Below are 21,100 nucleotides of genomic sequence, written 5' to 3' on the forward strand. Positions count from 1 at the left end.
AGCGAGACTTCTGTTTCCTCCACAGTTTCACTGTTAATTTCCAGCGTTCTTCCCTCCCGCACGCTGAGGGACGGGATGGCGTGTCTGTATTCATTTTAATTATAGGAACGTTGTCAATTGTAGGTCATTGTCGTCAATCCAAGAGCAAAAGACAGAGGCCGTCAGTGATCACCAGGTACATCACTGACACATTCACACAGACACACACATACACACACATGCAGTCACACGCATACATAAACACATATGTACTCACAAGCATATACACACACACTCATCCTTGCACCCTCTTACACATGCACATCTGCACACTCACCCACGCATATATCCACACACACTCACACCAACAACAACAAAATTACATTGGTATAGGACTTTTCATGTCAGGAGGATGTCCCAAGGTGCTGGACAACCAGTGGACCTGAGCTGGGGGTCAGGATTGCAGAGGGTAGAGGGCAGGGGGTGAATGAGGGTGACCGAAGGCACGGCCGAAGAAGAGGGTCTTGAGACGGGTCTTGTAGAAGGCAAGGGAGGGAGCAAGTCAAAGGGACTGTGGGATGGAGCTTTGGAGGGTGGGGCAGAGTGGCTGAAGGCCCGCTCGCCAGTGGTGGGGAGGGCGCGTGTGGAATGTGAAGTTGGCTGGAACCCACTGAGCGGAAGGAGTGGGCAGGTTGGTAGGGAATTAACAACAACAACAACAAGATTGCATTTATAGAGCGCCTTTCACGTCGGGAGGACGTCCTAAGGCGCTGGACAGTTGGGTCGTGACCCGAGCAGGGGGGAAATGGTCAGGGTGAGGGGAGGGAAGGGAGGGAGCGAGGAGGGGGTAGAGAGTTGAGAGGGGGGGTGAAGGCTCGGTTGAAGAGAAAGATCTTGAGACCGGCCTTGAAGGAGGAAAGGGAGAAGGCAAGGCGAAGGCACTGGAGGATGGAGTTCCAGAGCCTAGGGGCTGAGAGGCTGAAGGCCCGGCCATCGATGGTAGGACGGTTAGGGTGGGGGATGTGGAGCAGACCGGAGCCAGAGGAACGGAGGGTACGGGCAGGTAAGTAGGGGGATAGTAGGTCGGAGAGGTAGGAGGGAGCAAGGCCGTGAATGGCCTTGTAGGTGAGGATGAGGATCTTGAAATCAATCCTCTGGGGGATGGGGAGCCAGTGGAGGCGAGCGAGGGTGGGAGTGATGTGGTCGCGAAGCCTGGTGCGGGACAGTACACGAGCTGCAGAGTTCTGAATGACCTGCAGCTTGTGGAGGGAGGTGGCGGGAAGGCCGGCGAGGAGAGAGTTCCCGTAGTCCAGCCTTGAGGTGCTAAAGGCGTGGACCAGAGTTTCAGCAGCGTGAGGGGTGAGGTAGTGCCGTAGTCTGGCGATGTTCCGGAGGTGATGGAAGGCGGTGCCAGTTGTGGCGCGGATGTGGGGAAGAAAGGACAGCTCAGGGTCGAACAGAACCCTGAGGTTCCTGACTGGCTTTGAGAGGTGGAGAGTGCAGCCTTGGATGCTGATGCTGTCAGCGCCTGAGGTGCGGAAGCGCTGACGAAAGCCAATCAGGAGGGCCTCAGTTTTGCGCACGTTGAGCTGAAGAAAGTTGTCTCTCGTCCAGGACTCGATGTCAGACAGGCAGGCTGTCGGGACATTGGTGGTCGTGGAGTTGAGGATTGAGGAGGAAAGGTAGAGTTGGGTGTCATCCGCATATATGTGGAAGTTAACCCCATGTCTGCGGATGATGTCACCAAGAGGGAACATATAGATATTGTAGAGGAAGGGACCAAGGACAGAGCTCTGAGGAATCTTGCACAAGACGGTGTGGGGGCTAGAGGAGAAGCTGTTTGTGGAGATGGAGGTGGAGACGGTGTGAGAGATAGGATCTGAACTATTTCAGAATAGAACCATTATTTCTTGCACACATACATCCGCACACCTACACACATACTCACAGCCACAGACACAAGGGTCGGTGCCTGGCTCGCTGTGTGCCTGTCTGGGTGGGTGGATGCCTGGCTGGTTTAAACATGCAGGGGTGAATTTGCTATTTATTTTAAAGCTGTAAATTGGATATTGACTGGATTGTGCTGTACAGAACATGAGGCTCCCAGTAATCGCGGTTCTTCTCACTCATCGTTTATTAGTGATTGAGTGGAGTGGATCGATGGCCCATTAACAGTGACGGCTTTCATTTATTTCTGGAACTGTGAGCAGCAATATGGTCTTCAGAGCCCAGGCACAGGGTGAAAGCACTGGGCGAGCCTTGAATCTGGGGCCCAAAATGATCTCGTCATAGCCATCAGACCATTGTCCTAATATATCAGAATGTGCAGAGTTTGGGAACATTCTTAAATTCAGTCCCAATTGGAAAGCGTTGTCCACAGTGATTTTGAAGGACTGCGGTAAACTGATTTTCAAATTAAGAGTGAATTTAAGATTTTTTNAATACTCTGCGTAACAGTAACATTTTATGTGACTGGTTTTAGGTCATTTTAGGACATTTTAAGTCATAGGCACTCCACTTCATTGAGCCAGTCCGGAACCTTGGTGACTTACTTGACCCTCAACTGTCCTTCCTACCCCACATCCGTGCCATGACCCACTCTATCTTACCCCATCTCCGCAACACCATCACATCTAGGCTCGATTACACCAACTCCCGGCTTGTCAGCCTTCCCAACGCTTCCTACCACGAGCTGCAGATCATCCAGAACTCTGCAGCTCATGTCCTCTCCCGCACTAGTTCCCTGACCCCATCAACCCCACCCTCACCCGGCTCCACAGGTTCCCATCCCTCAGATGGTAGAGTTCAAAATTCTCGTTGTCATCTTCAAGGCCCTCCCCGGCCTTGCCCCTTCATACTTCTGTGACCTGCTAACCCCTTATCAACGTGTCCACTCCCTCCATTCAGCAGACTCCAGCCTGCTCCACGTCCGCCACCCAGCCAGCCCTACCATTGGTGGTTGGGCCTTCCAACTCTCTGCCCTCCCCTTTGAAACTTCATCCCACAGTTCCCTTAGCCTCACTGCCTTCCTTGCCTCCTTCAAGGCACATTTCAAGGCCCTCCTCTTCGATCATGCCTTCGGCCTCCCTCCTACCTTCCCTGCCCTCCATTCTCCTTCCTTCCCTGGTTTGCACCCTCACTGATCCCATTACCCTCCCCCCCCCCCCCACCCCGCTTGGGTCCAAATCTCTGACTGTCCAGCACCTTGAAACATCCTCCCACGTGAAAGGCGCTATGCAAATGTAATTTTGTATTTTGTTTAAGGCTAAAACTATGCATTTGGGTATAGCGCTACATCAAAACAAAGGATTATATTTATGTGAGTCTAGTTCTTGTGACACTGGGGACAGAGAGCAGCTGCTTTTTCTGTTGTCCTCTCTGATGCAGAACTAAATGCTCAGCTTGTAAATGCTTGCTGGTGGGTTCTGAGATCGCTGGTGGGGAGTGTGGCCGCTGAGTTTAGAAGCCTTTAATTAGGGTGACCATATTTTGTAAACCAAATCCGTTGACACAGATAAAACAAAATTGAACTTGCCACAATTCCTGAGGCTGGTAGGACCGGACAAGCTTGTTTGATTAATGACTGTGCTTCTCTGATGAGTGTATCTGGTTTAGAATTATTGATTGCTCAGTTTATTGCTGAAGTCAAGACAGGGCAAATTTGGCCATGGAGACAATACCTCATCCGAGAACTGTCCCCGGAAATCGGAAACGTATGGGTCACCCTACTTTACGTTGCGGCAATGCTATCCCCATGGTGGGAGATACCAACCTAAGGCACAGAATCAAGCATGGTGGCATCATTGCGCCACTTTTGTGTGACTTTATTGGGACAGAGATGGTTGTCAGACTCTTCACTGGCTCCAGAATTACAGGAGGCTTGTCACTCAGTTTGTAATGGTGAGGGCCCTGTTAATAAAAAAAATCCTTGCATTTGATATAGTGCCTTATCACATCATTGAGAAGTCTCATTTGCAGAATATACTGTAAAGTGGATTAACTGTGTATTTTATGGGCGAATTGCGGCAGCCAATTGCACACAAACAGCCAAGGAGTGAGTGACCTGTTAATGGACTGAGACACCTGGTTTCTAACTCCAACTTTCTGTGTCTTTTCCTCCTCTAAGAACAATGAGATGTTGGAGCTGCAGAGATCGCGGATGAAGGACGAGATCCGAGAATACAAGTTTCGGGAGACACGTCTCCTGCAAGATTACACAGAGCTGGAAGAGGAGAACATCACTCTGCAAAAGCTTGTCTCAACCCTCAAGCAAAATCAGGTGTGTGTGGGGGGTGGGGAATTTATGGTCTCAAATGCAAATCCAACTGTTAAAGATACGAACTCAGCAGATAAACTCCACCTTCACATCATCATGGGTGAAGGGGGTAGAGAGGATGGGAATCACTTTTTTGGCACTTGATGGTCAATCAAACCTGAATATTATCTGTGTTGTTGAAAAAGTAACCTTTATTGTTATTATTAACTTTTGACCTGCTGATTTGGGTGAATTACTAACTGCATTGTCACCAGGTCACGGGTCAATAATACATCAAAAAGCCCCAGTACCTCTGTGTGATATAACCCTAAGGACTTCCTAGCTATTCAACAGGGTAAGGGTTTGAAAAGATACCCCAAGTAGGATAAGAACATCATCAAATCTGATAAAACCTGAGCACAGAGTGTGACAAGCTGGGTTGCTGTGTACACAGAGCCTGATTATTTCTCCTGCTGGTCCTGAGCAGACGTTCAACAATGTCCTCATTTTGACTACCATTCCCTTGTACAGCACATTGGAGCTCCTGCACTTTGATCCAATGCACGGACTTGAATTACTTCATATTTTCCAATCTCTGACTTTGCATTGTCCTTTTGGCTCCACAACCTAGGGTTTGGATCCAACCACACTGTCATGAAATCATGTATGTCAAAGCACAGAAAGAGGCCATTCAGTCCATCAAGCCTATCCTCGTGCTCGCTCACCCACTGGAGCACTCCATTCTAATCCTAATTCCCGGCTCTTTCCCCATTCCCCTTTGTATTGTTTTCCTTCAAATACATATTCCCCTTTTCATGTTTTTACTGTTATAGATTCAGCAACACTTGTAACAAAAGATTTCATAATTCCATGTTCCAATAATTCTCTGCATGAAAAAGTTTCTTCTAACTTCCTCCTTAACTCTTTCAGATCTTATACTGAGGTTTAGTGTAATATCTGACACAATAGACCAAACGGCCTCCTTCTGTGCTGAAAAATTCTGTTTCTGTGTGTCATATGATTTATAATGGGAGATTGTATCAGAATAGCTACCAGAACAGTAAATTGGCAGATAAACATGTAAAATGAAGACATAATGCACAGAAACTATTTTACAGTACATTTATTTATTCTTATCCTAATAATAACAATACATTCAGAATTAGTACTGAATTTCTGATACACAAGTGTGCCCAACTTGGGACTGTGAGACTTTGCACTGGGCTGGAGAGAAAGATAAAACAGGTAATGAGCAATGGGAAGCCTTCAAGGAGGAGATAGTTTGTGGACAGAACAAATAACATTCCCACCAAGGGGAAAGGTAGGCCATCCAAACCTTCCTGAATGACTAAGGAAATTGAGATTAAAATAAAACAGGAAAAGGTTTATGATAAATGTCAGGTCCAAAATAAAGAAGATAATCAAATAGAATATAGAAAGTACAGAGGAGAACTGAAAAAGGAAATAAGAGGGGCAAAGTGATTGTATGAGAAAAGATTAGCAAGTAACATAAAAGGGAACCCTAAGGTATTTTATAAGCATATAAAGAATAAACGGTTCGTCAAAGGTGGGGGCTGTGATTAGGGACCAAAGGGGAAATCTTCTTTGGAGGCAGAGGGCATGGCTGACGTACTTAATTAGTACTTTACATCTATCTTCACAAAAGAAGAGGATCCAGCCAATGCCACAGTATCGGAGGAGAGGGTAGAGAAATTGGATAGGATAAGATTAAACAGAGAGAAGGTGTTGAAAAGGTTGACGGTGCTCAAGGTACATAAGTCACCCGGTTCGGACAGGATGAATCCTAGATTACTGAAGGAAGTAAGGGTGGAAATAGCGGAGGCTCCAGCCACAACCTTTCAATCCTCCTCGGGGTGGTGCCAGAGGACTGGAGGTTTGCAAGTGTTACTCCCCTGTACGAAAAAAGACAGAAGGATAAACCTGAGAACTGAAGGCCAGTCAGCCTAATGTGAGTAGTGGGGAAACTTCTAGAGACTATACTCCAGGACAAAATAAATTTTCACTTAGAAAAATGTGAGGTTAATAAAGGACAGCCAACACAGATTTGTTAAAGGCAAATCATGTCTAACAAACCTGATAGAATTTTTTGATGAAGTAACTGAGAGGGTGGATGAAGGTAGTGCAGTTGATGTAGTTTATATGGATTTTCAAAAGTCGTTTGATAAAGTGCCACATAAGAGACTTGTAAGCAAAATAGAAGCCCACGGTTTCAAAGGGACAGTGGCAGCATGAATACAGAACTAGCTGGGAGACAGAAAGCAGAGAATGATGGTTAACGGTTGTTTTTCCTGACTGGAGGGAAGTGTATAGAGGTCGGTATTGGGACCACTGCTCTTTTTGATCTATATAAATGATCTGGAGTTGGGTATAGGGAGTGCAATTTCCAAGTTTGCAGATGATACTAATCTAGGAAAAGTAGTAAACTTTAAGGAGGGTAGTAGCTGACTGCAAGAGGACATAGACTGGTAAATTGGGCAGGCATGTGGCAGATGAAGTTTAATGTGGAGAAATGCAAAGTGGTTCATTTTGGGAGGAAGAATGAAGAGAGGCGATATAAGCTAGATGGTACAATCTTAAAGGGGGTGAAGGAACAGAGAGACCTGAGGGTTCATATATGTATATCTTTGAAGGTGACAGGACAGGTAAATAAATATGTTAAAATAGTAATTGGGTTACTAGGCTTTATAAATAGGGGCGTAGAATACAAAAGTCAGGAAGTTATGATGAACCTTTATAAAACACTGGTTAGGCCTCAGCTGGAGTACTATGTTCAGTTCTGGGCACCACACATTAGGAAGGATGTCAAGGCATTGGAGAGGGTGCAAAGGAGATTTACCAGGATGGTACCAGGAATAAGGGACTTCAGTTATGAGGAGAGGCTAGAGAAGCTAGGATTATTCCCCTTGGAGCAGAGAGTTTAAGAGGAGACTTAATAGAAAATTATGGGGGGAATCGATAGGGTGAACAAGGAGAAATTATTTCCACTGGTGGGTGGGTCGGTAACCCAAGGACATCGATTTAAAATAATAGTTAAAAGAAACAGAGGGGAGGTGAGGAGAATTTTTTTCACACAGCAAGTTGTTTGGATCTGGAATGCATTGCCTGAAAGGGTAGTCGAAGTCGATTCAGTAACAAGTTTTAAGAGAGAAGTAGATAATTATTTGGGGAGGACAAGTTTGCAGGGCTATGGGGAGAGAGCAGGAGAGTAGGATTGATTTGGATAGCTCTTTTCAAAGAGCCGACACAGACATGATGGGCCGAATGGCCTCCTTCTGTGCTGTATAATTTTATGATTCTATCTACGAAATGCTGGAGAGTTGCTAACCTCTGGTAATGGGCTTCTATGTGTATAATGTGCTTACTTTCTGTGTATAATGTGTTGAAGTGCAAGAGAGCAAATCAAATATAAATTGACAGAGGGGCAGTGATACCGGGGCTCAGTGAGTAAGCACAGCACTTAATTACAGAGAGCATCGAGGTCCAGATTCCACCCTAGTCACTTCTTTCTGTCTGTCTGTCTGTCTGTCTGTCTGCCTGCCTGCCTGCCTGTCTGCCTGTCTGTCTGTCTCTTTCTCTCCCTTTCTATCTAAGGCATTTTTTTCTCTTTCTTTTTCTTTCTGGGTATTCTCTCTTCTCTCTCTGTCTTTTGGATATTCTCTCTCTATGGTTGGGTATTTGCTTATGTTTAAGAAGGTTAGCTCTAATGAGACCTCCTCTCCTGGCTTGAGATCTTGACGCAGATTATAAATTATTCCTGTACATTGTTGCATCTACATGTCTTCTATATTATACCAGTTAAACCTCTCTGATGTGACTCCCTTCCCCTCTCAGTTTTCCAGCAAAAAATGTTGAGGACTGGGTGAAGCAATTATTAAGCAGCAGGCATCTGGTTTGACTCCTTCTGACATGGATCTCTGCTCCCCTTCCTCCCACAGCTCCTGCCAGTCAGTCTCCAACCCGCACATGAAAAACAAATCTCTGTCATTAGAAAGCACTTTGGTTTTTAATAATACAGATTAACGCCAGGAAAGGGCAAGCTAAGGTTATATTGCATTAATATTAAACAGTCTCATTAGCCTTGCTTTCTGTGGCACTGATGACTGAACCTTTCTTCTGCTGGATTGACATGTATTCCAAAGAATGAGCACTATGAATAGGGTGCCGTGCCGATTAAAGGTTAATAGTATCTAACCAACACATTGTAGAGGACAGTGTCTGCTTCAAATTTATTTATGACGCTTCTTTAGTTGTTCAGCGTCAGATATTTATCTTGACAACGAGGTGGGGAAAAGAGCAAAGAAGGTGGACCACATTTGGTAACTCTTTCCATCCCACACCCGCCCCCCCTTCTCCCGCACAGACGGGGAAGAAAAATGGGATAAAACAATTAAACAATCAAAAAACTAAGACGATGAATAAATAAGCATAGGGAAGAACGTTGTGCAGAAATGAGTTTCGGAATTAGCCAAGACGTTTTGCTCCCCATTGGCACTGCAGTCCCCTCTGCAGTGGTGGCAAAGAGCTTTTCTGATCAGATCTGTGTGCTGGACATGTCTAGGAGCATGGAGGGAGGTTGTATCAGACACTGGTTCTGTTCAGTGGCTGTACTGTATCAGCATTGTAACATGGGACAGTCACACCAGCATAGGTGACCATAGGAGCCATCAGCAAATCAGTTCCAATGTTAATGCCTCTTCTACTTAAAGCTGCAGTGTCCCGTGTCTGTTCATTCTCTGCCACACTAACGTTTTCTTCCAGAATATTTATACTATTGAGATACTTTTCCTGAAATCAGTCTGTGTGTTCATTGGACTCGTGAAATGAACCACTGTGCTAATATGTTAGTGGGACAACTACTGGATTCTGCAGCTTTAGGGCATCCCTCCCAGGGGGATGAATCTCAGTGCTGCCCTGCCCTTCACAGATGTTGATGAAGAGAGTTAAAATTGTGGATGGTAGTATTTTAAAGAATATTTAAAATGATTCTTAAGTTGAACTTCAACTTTATGATAGTCCAAGCGCGCTTCGGGAATGCCTGAGAGAACAGAATTTGAGAGATGGAGCATTTCAATCCTTCCTGAGAAAACCAATGGTGTTGGCTCAGCTCTCAGTTGATTTCTACACAACTGTCTCAGTTCATGAGTACAACTCGGGTGTAGTGAGGGGAGGGATGGAGAGTGTTTGAAAACCCTTATGATACCAGATTAATGAGCAGTTCAGGATTTCATGCAAGGGATATAGTTGCCCATAAACACACGACAGATGTTTTTAAAAGTTGTATTGCTTGGATGGGTTGCAGCACTCACAGCGCTGTGTCATAGAGTAGCAGAATCTGCAATCACCCTTCCTCTTCCCCAAGGCCGGTTTCTGTGGCCATCCAGAGATTTGTGGACATGGCTTGAAACGTCTGTTTAATTCTGGATCAGAGATAAAAACAGGAACTCTCATCTGCCATAAATAAATTCCTCCCATTTTAACCATCTAGGGTATGATCGCAAGTCATAAATACATTTCAATCGTTTGTATAGTGCCAGTTTTCCAATGCCCCATTCTGAATAATAAATAACCCTCTTCTCTGCAACATCGCTATTAGTTGTTTAATCCAAGGAATATTTTGATGAACTACCAAACAATTTGCTGTAAATTGGGTCATTGAAAAGTCACACACACAGGGCAGTGATCGGAATGCTCCATGTTACACTGTGGGAGAGCTGCGAAAATATACTGCACATGTGATCAAGCGAATCCCATCACTGTGAGACCATGTCCTCTGTTTGTTCTCTGTCTCGTCTGTTCTCTTTATTTCTGTTTACTGAATATGTTTGCCATTTTTCTTTTCTTTACTGTGAATGAAATGTGTATCTTCTGTCTTGTGAGTTCCTAATTGCATCTCCTTCTAACGCAGGTTTTTGCATTCTATTTCTCCATGGGAAGAAGTGTGAGTGATATCGCTGGAGCAAAAGGCTATTGTTGGACATGCAATGCGCTTCTCCTATGTTGCTGTGTGCGTGTGTGAGTGTGTGTGTGGTAGGGTGGGGGAAGGAGGGTTTTGCCCTTGACCTGAGGCTGATGGATGATGATTAAGACTTGGGTATGAACTATATGCAAGATTTCTTTCAATGAAATGACAAAAATATTCAGCAAAAGGCTACCACACCCTGCATAAAGTGAGATGCCAAAACTGCTAAATGTGTCAAACAGGAGACATCAACTTTTAGACTTTTGTCTTGAGACTGAACTGGTGTCACCCTCGAGTGTCATGATTTAAAGGAGCTGAAAAGGTTTGGTGTTTGAAGTCCTACACTCTTGCTTTTCATGCTGGTGTGCTCGGGTTGTGGACCCAGAGACACAGTTATAGTTGGGTGTTTAATCCAGCCCTGAGGCCTAAATGTGAAATGTATCTTTTGGGGTTCAGTGCTACAGAGTGTTGGACATTCAATGTTATACACTAGAGCCCAATGTGAGGACAACCTGCCTCACATTCTGAAATCCAGAGGGGAAAAATGTCTCTCTCCACCTGGAGTCTTGCACAGATAATTGCCTCAGGCACCAAGTTCCTGGCACCAAGTCAGAGAGTTATGGCCGGAGCATGGACATAGGTCTCTCGTCTTACTGCCCCCCCACCCCCACGCACACACTGATTGTTCAACGCACCAGGGAAATGAGAGAGCTGTTAAGAGGAAGGAAAAAATCAGGTAGTTAGTCTTCACATGTGGGTGTCAGCAGTCTATTCAGCTGTTGGAGGAGAGAGAGCTACCACAACCAAACCTGATCTAGCTGTACCCAACATCCACACAGGAACACTTGGTTAACATTTCCTGCATTCCTGCAGGAATTGCTGGTTGGTGATGAAGGGTAAGATTTGATTCGATTATTTCCTCTTTCCCAGGTCCCTAAGACCAATCGTAGCAGCTCATCTTCAACCCCAGTTTAGATGAACTAAGTCAGGAAGGACCAGGGATCTTCTCCTCCTGATGTTCAGATATTTACAATTCAGTTTAACATTGGACAGTGTTTTTGTTACTGAATAACCATTGATTTGACGGCAGTCTAGCTGTTACCCAGAGGTGGTATAGGAATTCCTTGTAGATGTAATGTGGGCAATAAACGCAGCATTATAAACTATATATAGGTTTGCTGTTTAAGATGAGATGAATAAAGATGCTTTGGTGCATTGAGTGAATGGTGCAGGTTCTGGCTCCATGCTCATGTGTGCAATGTGCAAACTGGCGCCTTTGCTGCACCACAAATTGCACATCGCACAAGGTCAACCACTTTGTCACCTGACTCAACTTTTCCTTTTGGTTGCAGCCCAAATGGGAAGCCCCATCTCCCCACTGCCATCTGCAGCAAAACGAAGCCTGCCACTTATCAGAGTTACAAGGAGCTGGGGTGTAGAGGTGCTGATTGGGGTCTTACCTGCACAAAGGGACCATAATTCACCTGACAGAATATGGCTTGTAGACAGTAACGTAGAATCAGCACTCGTAGTACATCATGGTACATCCATGTCCAGCCCCCTTGGCTTGAGTCCCTTCATAGTTGACCTTTCATGTTAAAGCATTGCCTGTCAGGAACAATTTAAATCTGGGCCATGTCACACAGATCGAAATGGGAAACTAAATAGTCGTAACAATTGTTCATGATTTATATTTTCACTGCACTGCCTGGCATGCATGGCTGGAGTACAGGAATTTGGCACTTTTCACTGAGCTGTTCTTTGTCTAGAGTGGCTTCCCACCCTCATCTTGTCCCAGCATTGGCAATATTACCTGGGATGAGATGTCCTTGTCTTCCCACCATCCTTCCTTCTCTTTTGTCCCTGTCGGAGCAGAAGGGAGAGGAAAACCTGCTTTATCTGGTATCATACCTCTTGACCTTTGAAAGATTGTCACGTCCACCCACCTCTTATTAAATATTGTTCACTGATAACTGTCTGTTGTGTTAGTGAGAAAGATCCAGTGGCCAATTCTTTTTGTTAAACGGGATGGTCAAGACTTGAAGGTGACGTCAGCTTAGGGTTATCCCATTTGATGAAATAATGAGCTTTCTCTTCAACAAGAGATGAAAGAGAGCCGGCTCCACGTAAAGCAGAGGTTGGACATGTTGAGAATGCTGCAGCTCTTCACTGTAGCAGGACTCTTTCTATCTCTCTCTCTTGAGGTAACCCTAAGGCATCAATTAGCCTGCAAATCATCTGCATTAGTTGTCTTTTGCGTACCACAAAATAAAGGTAACTCACCTTTCTTCTGGGGAAATGTGTCATGTCTTTGGATGTTACATTCACGCAGGCATTTTTTCTCACTCTTCCTTTTACTGAATTCTTTTTCATTTTTATTGGCTGAGTATGCCTGTGTGCACAGAAGTAGTAGCTTGGCAGTTTTGTAGTGGTACCTATTCCTGGTCACCTCAAAGCAGGCTTTGTGTGTGTATGTGTGTTTTGCATGTCTATTTCAGACGGGTTCATTCTTCTCAAGGTGCACAAATCTCTGCTGTGATGTGGTGCACCGCTGTGAGGGCTCCAGTCTGGTCTCACAAATGGTTAGGTTCCCAGTTGTGTTTTTCACTCCTCCACATCCACTGCATCTATTTCACCTCATTCTATAGCCATTGATTATCGCTCTATCTTCACTCCCCATCTCCTCTCTCTTCACTCTCCAACTCTTCTCTCTTTACTCCCCTCCCTGACTCCTCTCTCTTCACTCCCCGTTTCCTCTATCTGTAGCACAGCTTCTCTCCACCGTTGCTTTCATTTGCATTTCCCTCTCCAGTATCATAATGTCTTTCATCAGCACCTCTTCTTCCTCCTCCTTCACCTCCTCCTCCACTGCCAGCAGGATTTCCCTCTCTCCCCGCCACTCCCCCCAGGATGAATGCCACCATTTATGACATTATACATTGTGGACCAGGATTAAAATCTCTGGGAATCGAGCTGTGCACCTGGCCCTCAGCATAACGGCACCAGCTTTGCACTAACACCAATTGCTTTGTCAGTAGTTATGTCTCCTGCATGTAGGCATGCTGCCCTGTGCACTGTGGAGCACTCAACAATGCCCCAGGCACCATGGGAGGGCTTGAGTGTTATAAGTCATCTCAAGGATAAAATGGCCACAGTGAGCTTCATGGCTTGAAGGTGGAAGGAAATGTGCACTTAAAGCCTCTGAACACTTGTTTCTTTTTCCATTGACTAGGTGGAATATGAAGGCCTCAAACATGAGATTAAACGCCTGGAAGAGGAGACGGTGCTGCTGAACAGCCAGCTGGAGGATGCAATCCGTCTGAAGGAGATCGCTGAGCACCAGCTGGAGGAAGCGCTGGAGACGCTGAAGAATGAGCGGGAGCAGAAGAACAACCTGCGTAAGGAACTGTCGCAGTACATCAATATGAGCGACAGCATGTACAACAACCACATCAACATTGCCGTGGACGGCCTGAAATTCTCCGAAGATGGTAACGAGCCCAACAATGATGACAAAGTAAATGGGCACGTCCACGGCTCCTTGGTGAAGCTCAATGGGGATTACCGGACTTCGACTAGCAGGAAAAATGACAACCCTGTCTTGGTCTCTGACCTGTTCAGTGAGCTCAACATTTCAGAAATGCAAAAACTCAAACAACAACTTATACAGGTAGGACATTGGCTCTTCTGGTTCTCCCTAACTCCTTCCTCTCTTTCTCTCTTTCTCCTTCCTCTGTTCTTCTTTGCTATTTCTCTTTGGCTCTTCCTCCACCGTCTCTCTTTCTCTTGCCTTCACGCCACTGAAGTACCATTCTAATTTCTAATTAGAATACTCTATATCACATCATTTTGCTTCTCTAATGCTCAGATTTTTCGCCACAACACCTAAACCTAACCCAAGTCCTGTTCCACAGAGCTTCATGTCCATCCTGCACATGTAACTGTTTGTTCATTCTGAAAATGTACATTTTTAAATGAATTCAAATTCCGGAATTGGGATCGGGTCTAAGTTACGATATTCAAAATTTGGATTTGTGCTGTTCACTGTTGCCTCCAGTTTGAAAAGTCAAGTCTGGGCAATTGCAAACCAGAAGCTGCAATTAGCACATGGACTCTCATTTGTTCTTAGCATAAGTTTGACTCCATCATTCAGGTCAGCTCTGCGTCAGTTTCAAGGTCAGTGTTCTTTTATAACTGTTACCTACCAACTCCTAACAGGAAGGAGTTTGGACCCTGGTTGAGCTCTGCAGCACAGATTTGATGCAAAATGTAAAATTCATTATTTTGAATTCCCTCCCCTTCCCCGCCCCAAACCAGTTACAACCTCTGCCTTGAACATCCCAGCCATTGGGAAAATTACTTTTATTTAGTATGAAAGTCTATATTGGAAAATGGGTGATTGGGGGGAAGAGGGAGATTGTTGACTAACACTGCAATGATAACAATTGCTAATTTTATTGTTATTAATGTACATTATTGTATTGATCCAAGTAACTCTTCGGGAATTGAAGCAAGAAATCAGAATGCAGCCTTTCACTCGATGGATTTGCAACCACACAACTCTTTTGGAAAGTAATTTTCACTGGTGTTCAGCTCACTACGAGACTCATTTGACTTGTTGTATTGATGCGGCCTTTCACAGGATCAAAAACAAAGAAAATGTCATTGCCCCTGGCAAAGGGTTCTTTGAAATAGATTTAAAAGAAATATGGGGAAATGCTGGAAATGCATTATAATTTATTATTAATGCAGATAGAGATTAATCCTTGAGTATTTTAATAATGATAATCCTTGCATTTGATGTAGTGTCTCACACGATATATTGTAAAGTATTGTGACTGTGTATGTTGTAGGCTGATGTATATATCAGTATCCTACAGACAGCCATGGAATTAATGAACAATTTTATTTGGAGGATTGTTGGCCAGGACTCCGGCTAATAATAATAATAATCCTTGTATTTGATGTAGCACCTTATCATGTCATTGAGACGTCTCTAAGCGCTTCACAAAATACACAGAATTTTGTGGGCAAAACGCAGCAGCTAGTTGCGCATATCAGTGTCCCATAAACAGTTGTGGATTGAGTGAACAATTTAAAAAAATATATTTTTGAAGGGTTATTACCCCTGGAAAGCTATCTGCCAATCGACTAACACCCGGGTTCCTACTTACTGCTAGGTAAACAGAAGCGTGTGGAGTAAGGAAACATGCCCAAGATACAAAGTCCGCTACGCACTCCCATTTGTGATGTCCTTCCTGACCATCAACTGGTCTGGGTTGAAAACTGCCAAGAGTGTCAGGATGAATCCTGGTAGGTTAGAGAAGTGCCCGTATCCTGGGCTGTAAGCTGTTCTGCATTCAAGATTTTCCATCCTGCCAAAGTGGATTTTTTTGTATAGATAGATGTTCCAGGATTTGATCCAGGCCAGGAATCCTGCAAAGTCATGGGAATTCCAAGGACAAACCTTTCCTCCAGATCCAGTGGTGTGTTGGCCTCAACAGGCCAGCTTTATACTCAGCATTCGTCCAAGAATTGCTTGGAAACAGCAATTATGGATTTCTCTGTTAGCAGGAACTGTGCACAAAGCGGCTGACTAGCATTGAATCATGCTTTAAGTTGCAGGAAATGGAGCCCCGGCAACATAATGAGGCAGTGTGCACCATGCAATATAAAAAAAGGAATAGCTCAGTGACATCCTTAAAGGGAAATGCATTCTGCTGTATTTGCCAATGATGCTGAAAGGAGCTGCTGTACACTCACTTGCTGTTCTCAGTTAGATTACTGTACTTTGACCTGCTGGTTGGAGACAGCTTTCGAGAAATGACATTGGAGACAATGCTTTGCATTAAATGGAAGTTTAGTGCATTCCGACAAAATGTGTGGATGAAGTGAAATCATTGGGTAGCTCTTCTACTGGTGTGATAGCTTGATGTTTGCCCGTTAACAGTATCAACAGGAAATTGCCTACTAATACACAATCACTACATTTTACAGTAAATCCTGTGAAGTGCTTTGAGGCATTTTGCCAAAGGCACTTCATCATATGCAAGGATTTTTATTATTTTAAAATTATAATTGTGCCTAATTCCCTGTCTCTGCCCATATTAGTGCCAAAGCTGCCCCCAGGCACTAACCTTTAAGCTTCAAATCTCATAACATTATTATCTGCAGAAAGTACATTAATAAATGACACTGAAAGCAGATGATGGAGCAAGCTGATAGTAAAAGATTTGGATAATGGGAATGAGAATAGAAAAAGACTTGCTTGAAGAAAAAATACTGATATATTTGAAGGAAATGGATAAGGAGTGAAATATTAGGAAAATGCAGAATGTTGGAGGATGATAGACTGGTCAGAAATCTACTGAAGATAAAAAAATATTAATAGCTAGCTGGGAAAAATCCCTGCTCCAGTGATCAGTCTGTCTCTCCAAGTCCTGCCAATGAGTCAGGCTGAGTGGTCTGTCATCAGACGGGCCCTGGAGTACTGCTGACAGATCTGTCTCAGAAACTAGACAATCAAGACCACCACGGAGGGCTGACTCGTTTCTGACATTCCCTTGCCAAGCATGTCACCTTGGTCAACTGCAAGGAGATCCTGCTTACCTCAAGGGGATAGATAGTCACTAAGTGGTTTATGCTTATGACCCACCAAGTACAACAACAACAACAAAATTACATTTGTATAGCGCCTTTCACGTCGGGATTGTCAAGTTCAGAGAATGTCACAGACGTTTGGTGTACACAGGCCATATTTTAGACTGCCCAAGAGGACTATTATTCTGCCTTGTTAGTGTGCGGCCTGAAGGTGGTATTACATTTCCAAGTGCAGAGTCTCAAAATTTCTCTTGCAGTCACAGTGTATTCCTGTTAGTGTGTAAATACAGTGGAGTCCTGTAGCTTAGTGGTTAGACCACTCACAAGCGAGAAGACCTGGGTTTGATTCCTGGGCAGGGCAAAACGTTGGGCAAGTTTTCTTACTCCACACGCCTCTGTTTACCTAGCAGGGATCAGGAACCCGGTTGTTAGTCGAATGACGGATTGCTTTTCCAGGGGTAATTATCCCTTCAATTGTTTTTAAAAAAAGCAACCACAACAACAACGACTTGCGTTTATATAACCTCCCTCACGCAGGATAGAGTCCCAGAGTGCTTAATAATAATTTGATCACTGAATCCATGACTTTTTGTGGGACACTGCTGTGCACAATTGGCTGCCGCATTTCGGCCACAAAATATGCAGTTAATTCACTTTGTATATTCTGTGAAGCACTTTGAGACGTGTCAATGACGTGGTAAGGTGCTATATCAAATGCAAGGATTATTATTATTACAGCTCAGAGACGTTTGCTGCCGTATAAACAGAAGGAGATTTGGAAACATTCTATTCTGTTTACTACGAAGGTAGAAGAACCTTTGCATAGCTTTGCGACGACTGCTGACATTTCCACTGTGTGTGTAAATGGACAGAGTAAAGGAAAAGTATCCAGTCGCTGACTCCATAGGGCCCTCTGGAGGTTGAAAACAGCGTATATGGGGAGTGGATGAGACCCAGAGTCAGTGTCATGCAGTCCCACATACCTCTGTGGTTTCCTTCAGTTCTATTCTTTTGCCTGAATCCTCCAATCTTTTGACTCTGGTCTGCTCCTTAATCCCCACACAAACCATTCGTTGTTGAGCTTTCAGCCAGTATGCCACTGCTCTCTGGAATTCATTCCCAAATCCCCTTTGCCTTGTGTGTTCTATTCCTGTCCACGAAACCCTACTTAAAAAAAATCTGCTTGACAGTGATTTAGTTTGCATTCTCAAACGCCCCTTCCTGCCTGCTTCATGATCTCCATGTTGCTCTGAAGCGCTTTGGGATGTTCATTTTTTGTGAGTGCACATTGTTCTTGTAGCAACAACAACATCAACAAAATTACATTTGGATAGCGCCTTTCACGTTGGGAGGACGTCCCAAGGCGCTGGACAGAGTTTCGGACCCGAACTGGGGGTCGGGATTTGGGAGGGTGGAGGGCAGGGGGGAAGCAGGGTGATCGAAAGCACGGTCAAAGAGGAGGGTCTTGAGATGGGCCTTGAAGGAGGCAAGGGAGAGGGCGAGTGGGCGGGACTGCGGGATGGAGTTCCAGAGGGTAGGGGCAGAGTGGCAGAAGCTCCGCCCACCAATAGTGGGGCAAGCGAGGTGGGGGAATGGTATGGTAGCATATTTCAGCATGGGTAACACTGCCCAATACCATGAGAGAGGCATCAACAACAACTTGAATTTACATAGCGCCCTTCACGCAGGATAACATCTGGGAGTGCTTAACAATGACGGCGTGGATGCTGAACAAGGGAGAAGAGAGAGGGGGAGAGGTGACCACAGGTGTCAGATCGCATAGGATAGTTACCAGGAATGAGAAATGTGTTCACACAGCGAGTTGTTCGGATCTGGAATGCATTGCCTGAAACGGTGGTGGAAGCAATTCAATAACAAGTTTTAAGAGAGAAGTAGATAATTATTTGGGGAGGACAAGTTTGCAGAGCTATGGGGAGAGCGCGGGGGAGTGGGATTGATTGGGATAGCTCTCTTCAAAGAGCCGACACAGACACGATGGGTCAAATGGCCTCCTTCTGTGCTGTACAGTTCTATGATTCTATGAGTCTATCTGATATGATAGGGAACAGGCATTTAAAAGTTTCCTCTAATAACCACACTAATCTTTTACTTCACCTCTCTGCAGGTGGAGCGTGAGAAAGCCATCCTCCTGGCAAACCTTCAGGATTCTCAGACTCAGCTGGAGCACACCAAGGGAGCGCTGACAGAGCAGCACGAGAGGGTTCACAGTCTGACTGAACATGTACACGCCATGAGGAGGCTGCAGAGCAATAAGGAGCTAAAGGCCGAGCTGGACAATGAGAAAGGACAAGACTCCGCAGAGGAAAGCCATGACTATGAAGTGGACATTAACGGACTGGAGATTCTAGAATGCAAGTACAAAGTAGCCATCACGGAGGTGATTGACCTCAAGGCCGAGCTCAAGTGCTTGAAGGAGAAATACAACAAGTGCGTGGAGATTTACACCGAGGAGAAGAGCAAGTACGAGAGCAGAGTGCAGGAGCTGGACGAGCAGGTGACCTGCCTGGAGAAAATGAACAAAGAGTACAACGAAAAGATAAACCGCTTTGAGAAAGAGATTAAGACGTTGACCGAGATGGCAAATGAGGGCCACAATACCCTCAACACCGCCCAGGATGAACTGGTAACATTTAGTGAGGAGCTCGCCCAGCTCTATCACCATGTGTGCTTGTGTAACAATGAAACCCCCAACAGGGTCATGCTGGACTATTATAGACAGAGCAGGGTCACCCGCAGTGGCAGCCTCAAGGGCCCAGATGATCCAAGGGGTATCTTGTCCCCACGTCTTGCCCGAAGATGCATGGCCGCTCAGAGTGACCTAAGGAGCCCCTCGGACCAGTCTTCGAAAGAGGCCCCTGAGAGCAGCAGGGAGACCGCCCAACAGAGCCCGACAAGAACGGTCAGCGTCACGGTCTCGCCCGTGATCACCGCTCCTCCCTCCTCCCCCGTCTCCGACAACAGCGACATCCGGAAAGAGCCCATGAACATCTACAACCTGAACGCCATCATCAGGGACCAAATCAAACACCTGCAGAAGGCGGTGGATCGATCGCTGCAGCTCTCACGGCAGCGGGCAGCTGCGCGGGAGCTGGCCCCGATGATCGATAAGGATAAAGAGGTGCTGATGGAGGAAATCCTGAAGTTGAAGTCCCTGCTCAGCACCAAGCGCGAGCAGATTGCAACATTACGGACAGTGCTCAAAGCCAATAAACAGGTAGGGAGATGCCAGGAGACATGAGCTTCTCCGCTCTTAACTCTCAGCCCATTGGGCTGCCTGGTATTCAGGAGCAGGTTCTTTGGCTCATCTGTGAAAATGGAGTGCGTCTGGGAGGCAATTCCTTTTTTGCCCCTGGTGCAATCCCTCAGAGTTTTCTCCCTGTAAGGTAGTACTTCACCTAGTGATAGATGCAGTGCCAAGGGCTGTGTGGGCTCGTAGCTGTTTATCCCCGGCTGCAACGGGACAATGAATCCGATGGCCGTGTGCTTATTGTGGAGGAAGGGGTGTGGAACAAAATTCCTCAGTAAACAGAAATACTGTATAATTGAAAGGCACTGCTTCATTGAGAGACACTGACCTCAGACACTGTCATTAGGACTCAGCTGTTGTAAGTTTGTATGTTGTGCTGGCCCACATCATGGCGATGGGCGCTGTTAAACAGGTCCGAATTGGTGCAAAGTCCGAGCTTGTCAAAGACCTGCAAGATTGGAAACTCAAGAGGTCTGCGAACGAACTCTGAGTTTTGAGTTTGGATTATCACATTTGTTAACTTTGGCCTATTTCTAATGTATGCTTTCTCTCTCCTCCCTTCCTTCCTCAAACATTGGACCCTGGTTCAGACATTTTCTGAACCGCTCCAGTTCTAGTTCAGGTTATTCTGGCCTGTCTCTAAGTGCACCAGATGAGTGCAGTAACTTTCGTTGTCATTATCCACCTGAAGCTATTTGTGAAAACGTGCTGCACGATTCCAATCTAGAGTTGGCTTCTCATCTCCAGTCACTCCCCATCTCCAGTCACTCCCCATCTCCAATCACTCCCCATTCCCACTAGGTCCCCATCCCCACTGGCATCATGTCCTCGGTGAATCAAATTCAAGATCCTTGTTTTCAGCTTCAAATCCCTCTACGACCTTGCTCCACCTTACCTCTGTGATCTCCTGCAGCCTAACTGGCCCTGTTGCTCCCTCTGCTCAGTGACCACTGGCCCACCTCATGCCCCCCCCTGCAACTAGCCATTCTGTCTCTGCTCTCTTGAACTCCATCCTGGA

The 21,100-nt window shown here is 45.5% G+C and overlaps 1 protein-coding gene across 2 annotated transcripts in view; it reads left to right on the forward strand.

Annotated features, from left to right (window-relative positions):
• bicd1a (bicaudal D homolog 1a) overlaps nt 1–21,100 on the forward strand; it is a 92,025-nt gene that overhangs the window by 47,894 nt on the left and 23,031 nt on the right. For both annotated transcript variants that reach the window (XM_042335659.1, XM_007894675.2), the window contains exons 3-5: nt 4,106–4,258; nt 13,447–13,884; nt 18,940–20,049. In XM_042335659.1, coding sequence (XP_042191593.1) covers nt 4,106–4,258; nt 13,447–13,884; nt 18,940–20,049 — 1,701 coding nt within the window. The remainder of the gene's footprint in view (nt 1–4,105; nt 4,259–13,446; nt 13,885–18,939; nt 20,050–21,100) is intronic.

Source organism: Callorhinchus milii, unplaced genomic scaffold (genome assembly GCF_018977255.1).
Source record: "Callorhinchus milii isolate IMCB2004 unplaced genomic scaffold, IMCB_Cmil_1.0 Scaffold5, whole genome shotgun sequence".
In the NCBI taxonomy this organism is placed as follows: domain Eukaryota; kingdom Metazoa; phylum Chordata; class Chondrichthyes; order Chimaeriformes; family Callorhinchidae; genus Callorhinchus; species Callorhinchus milii.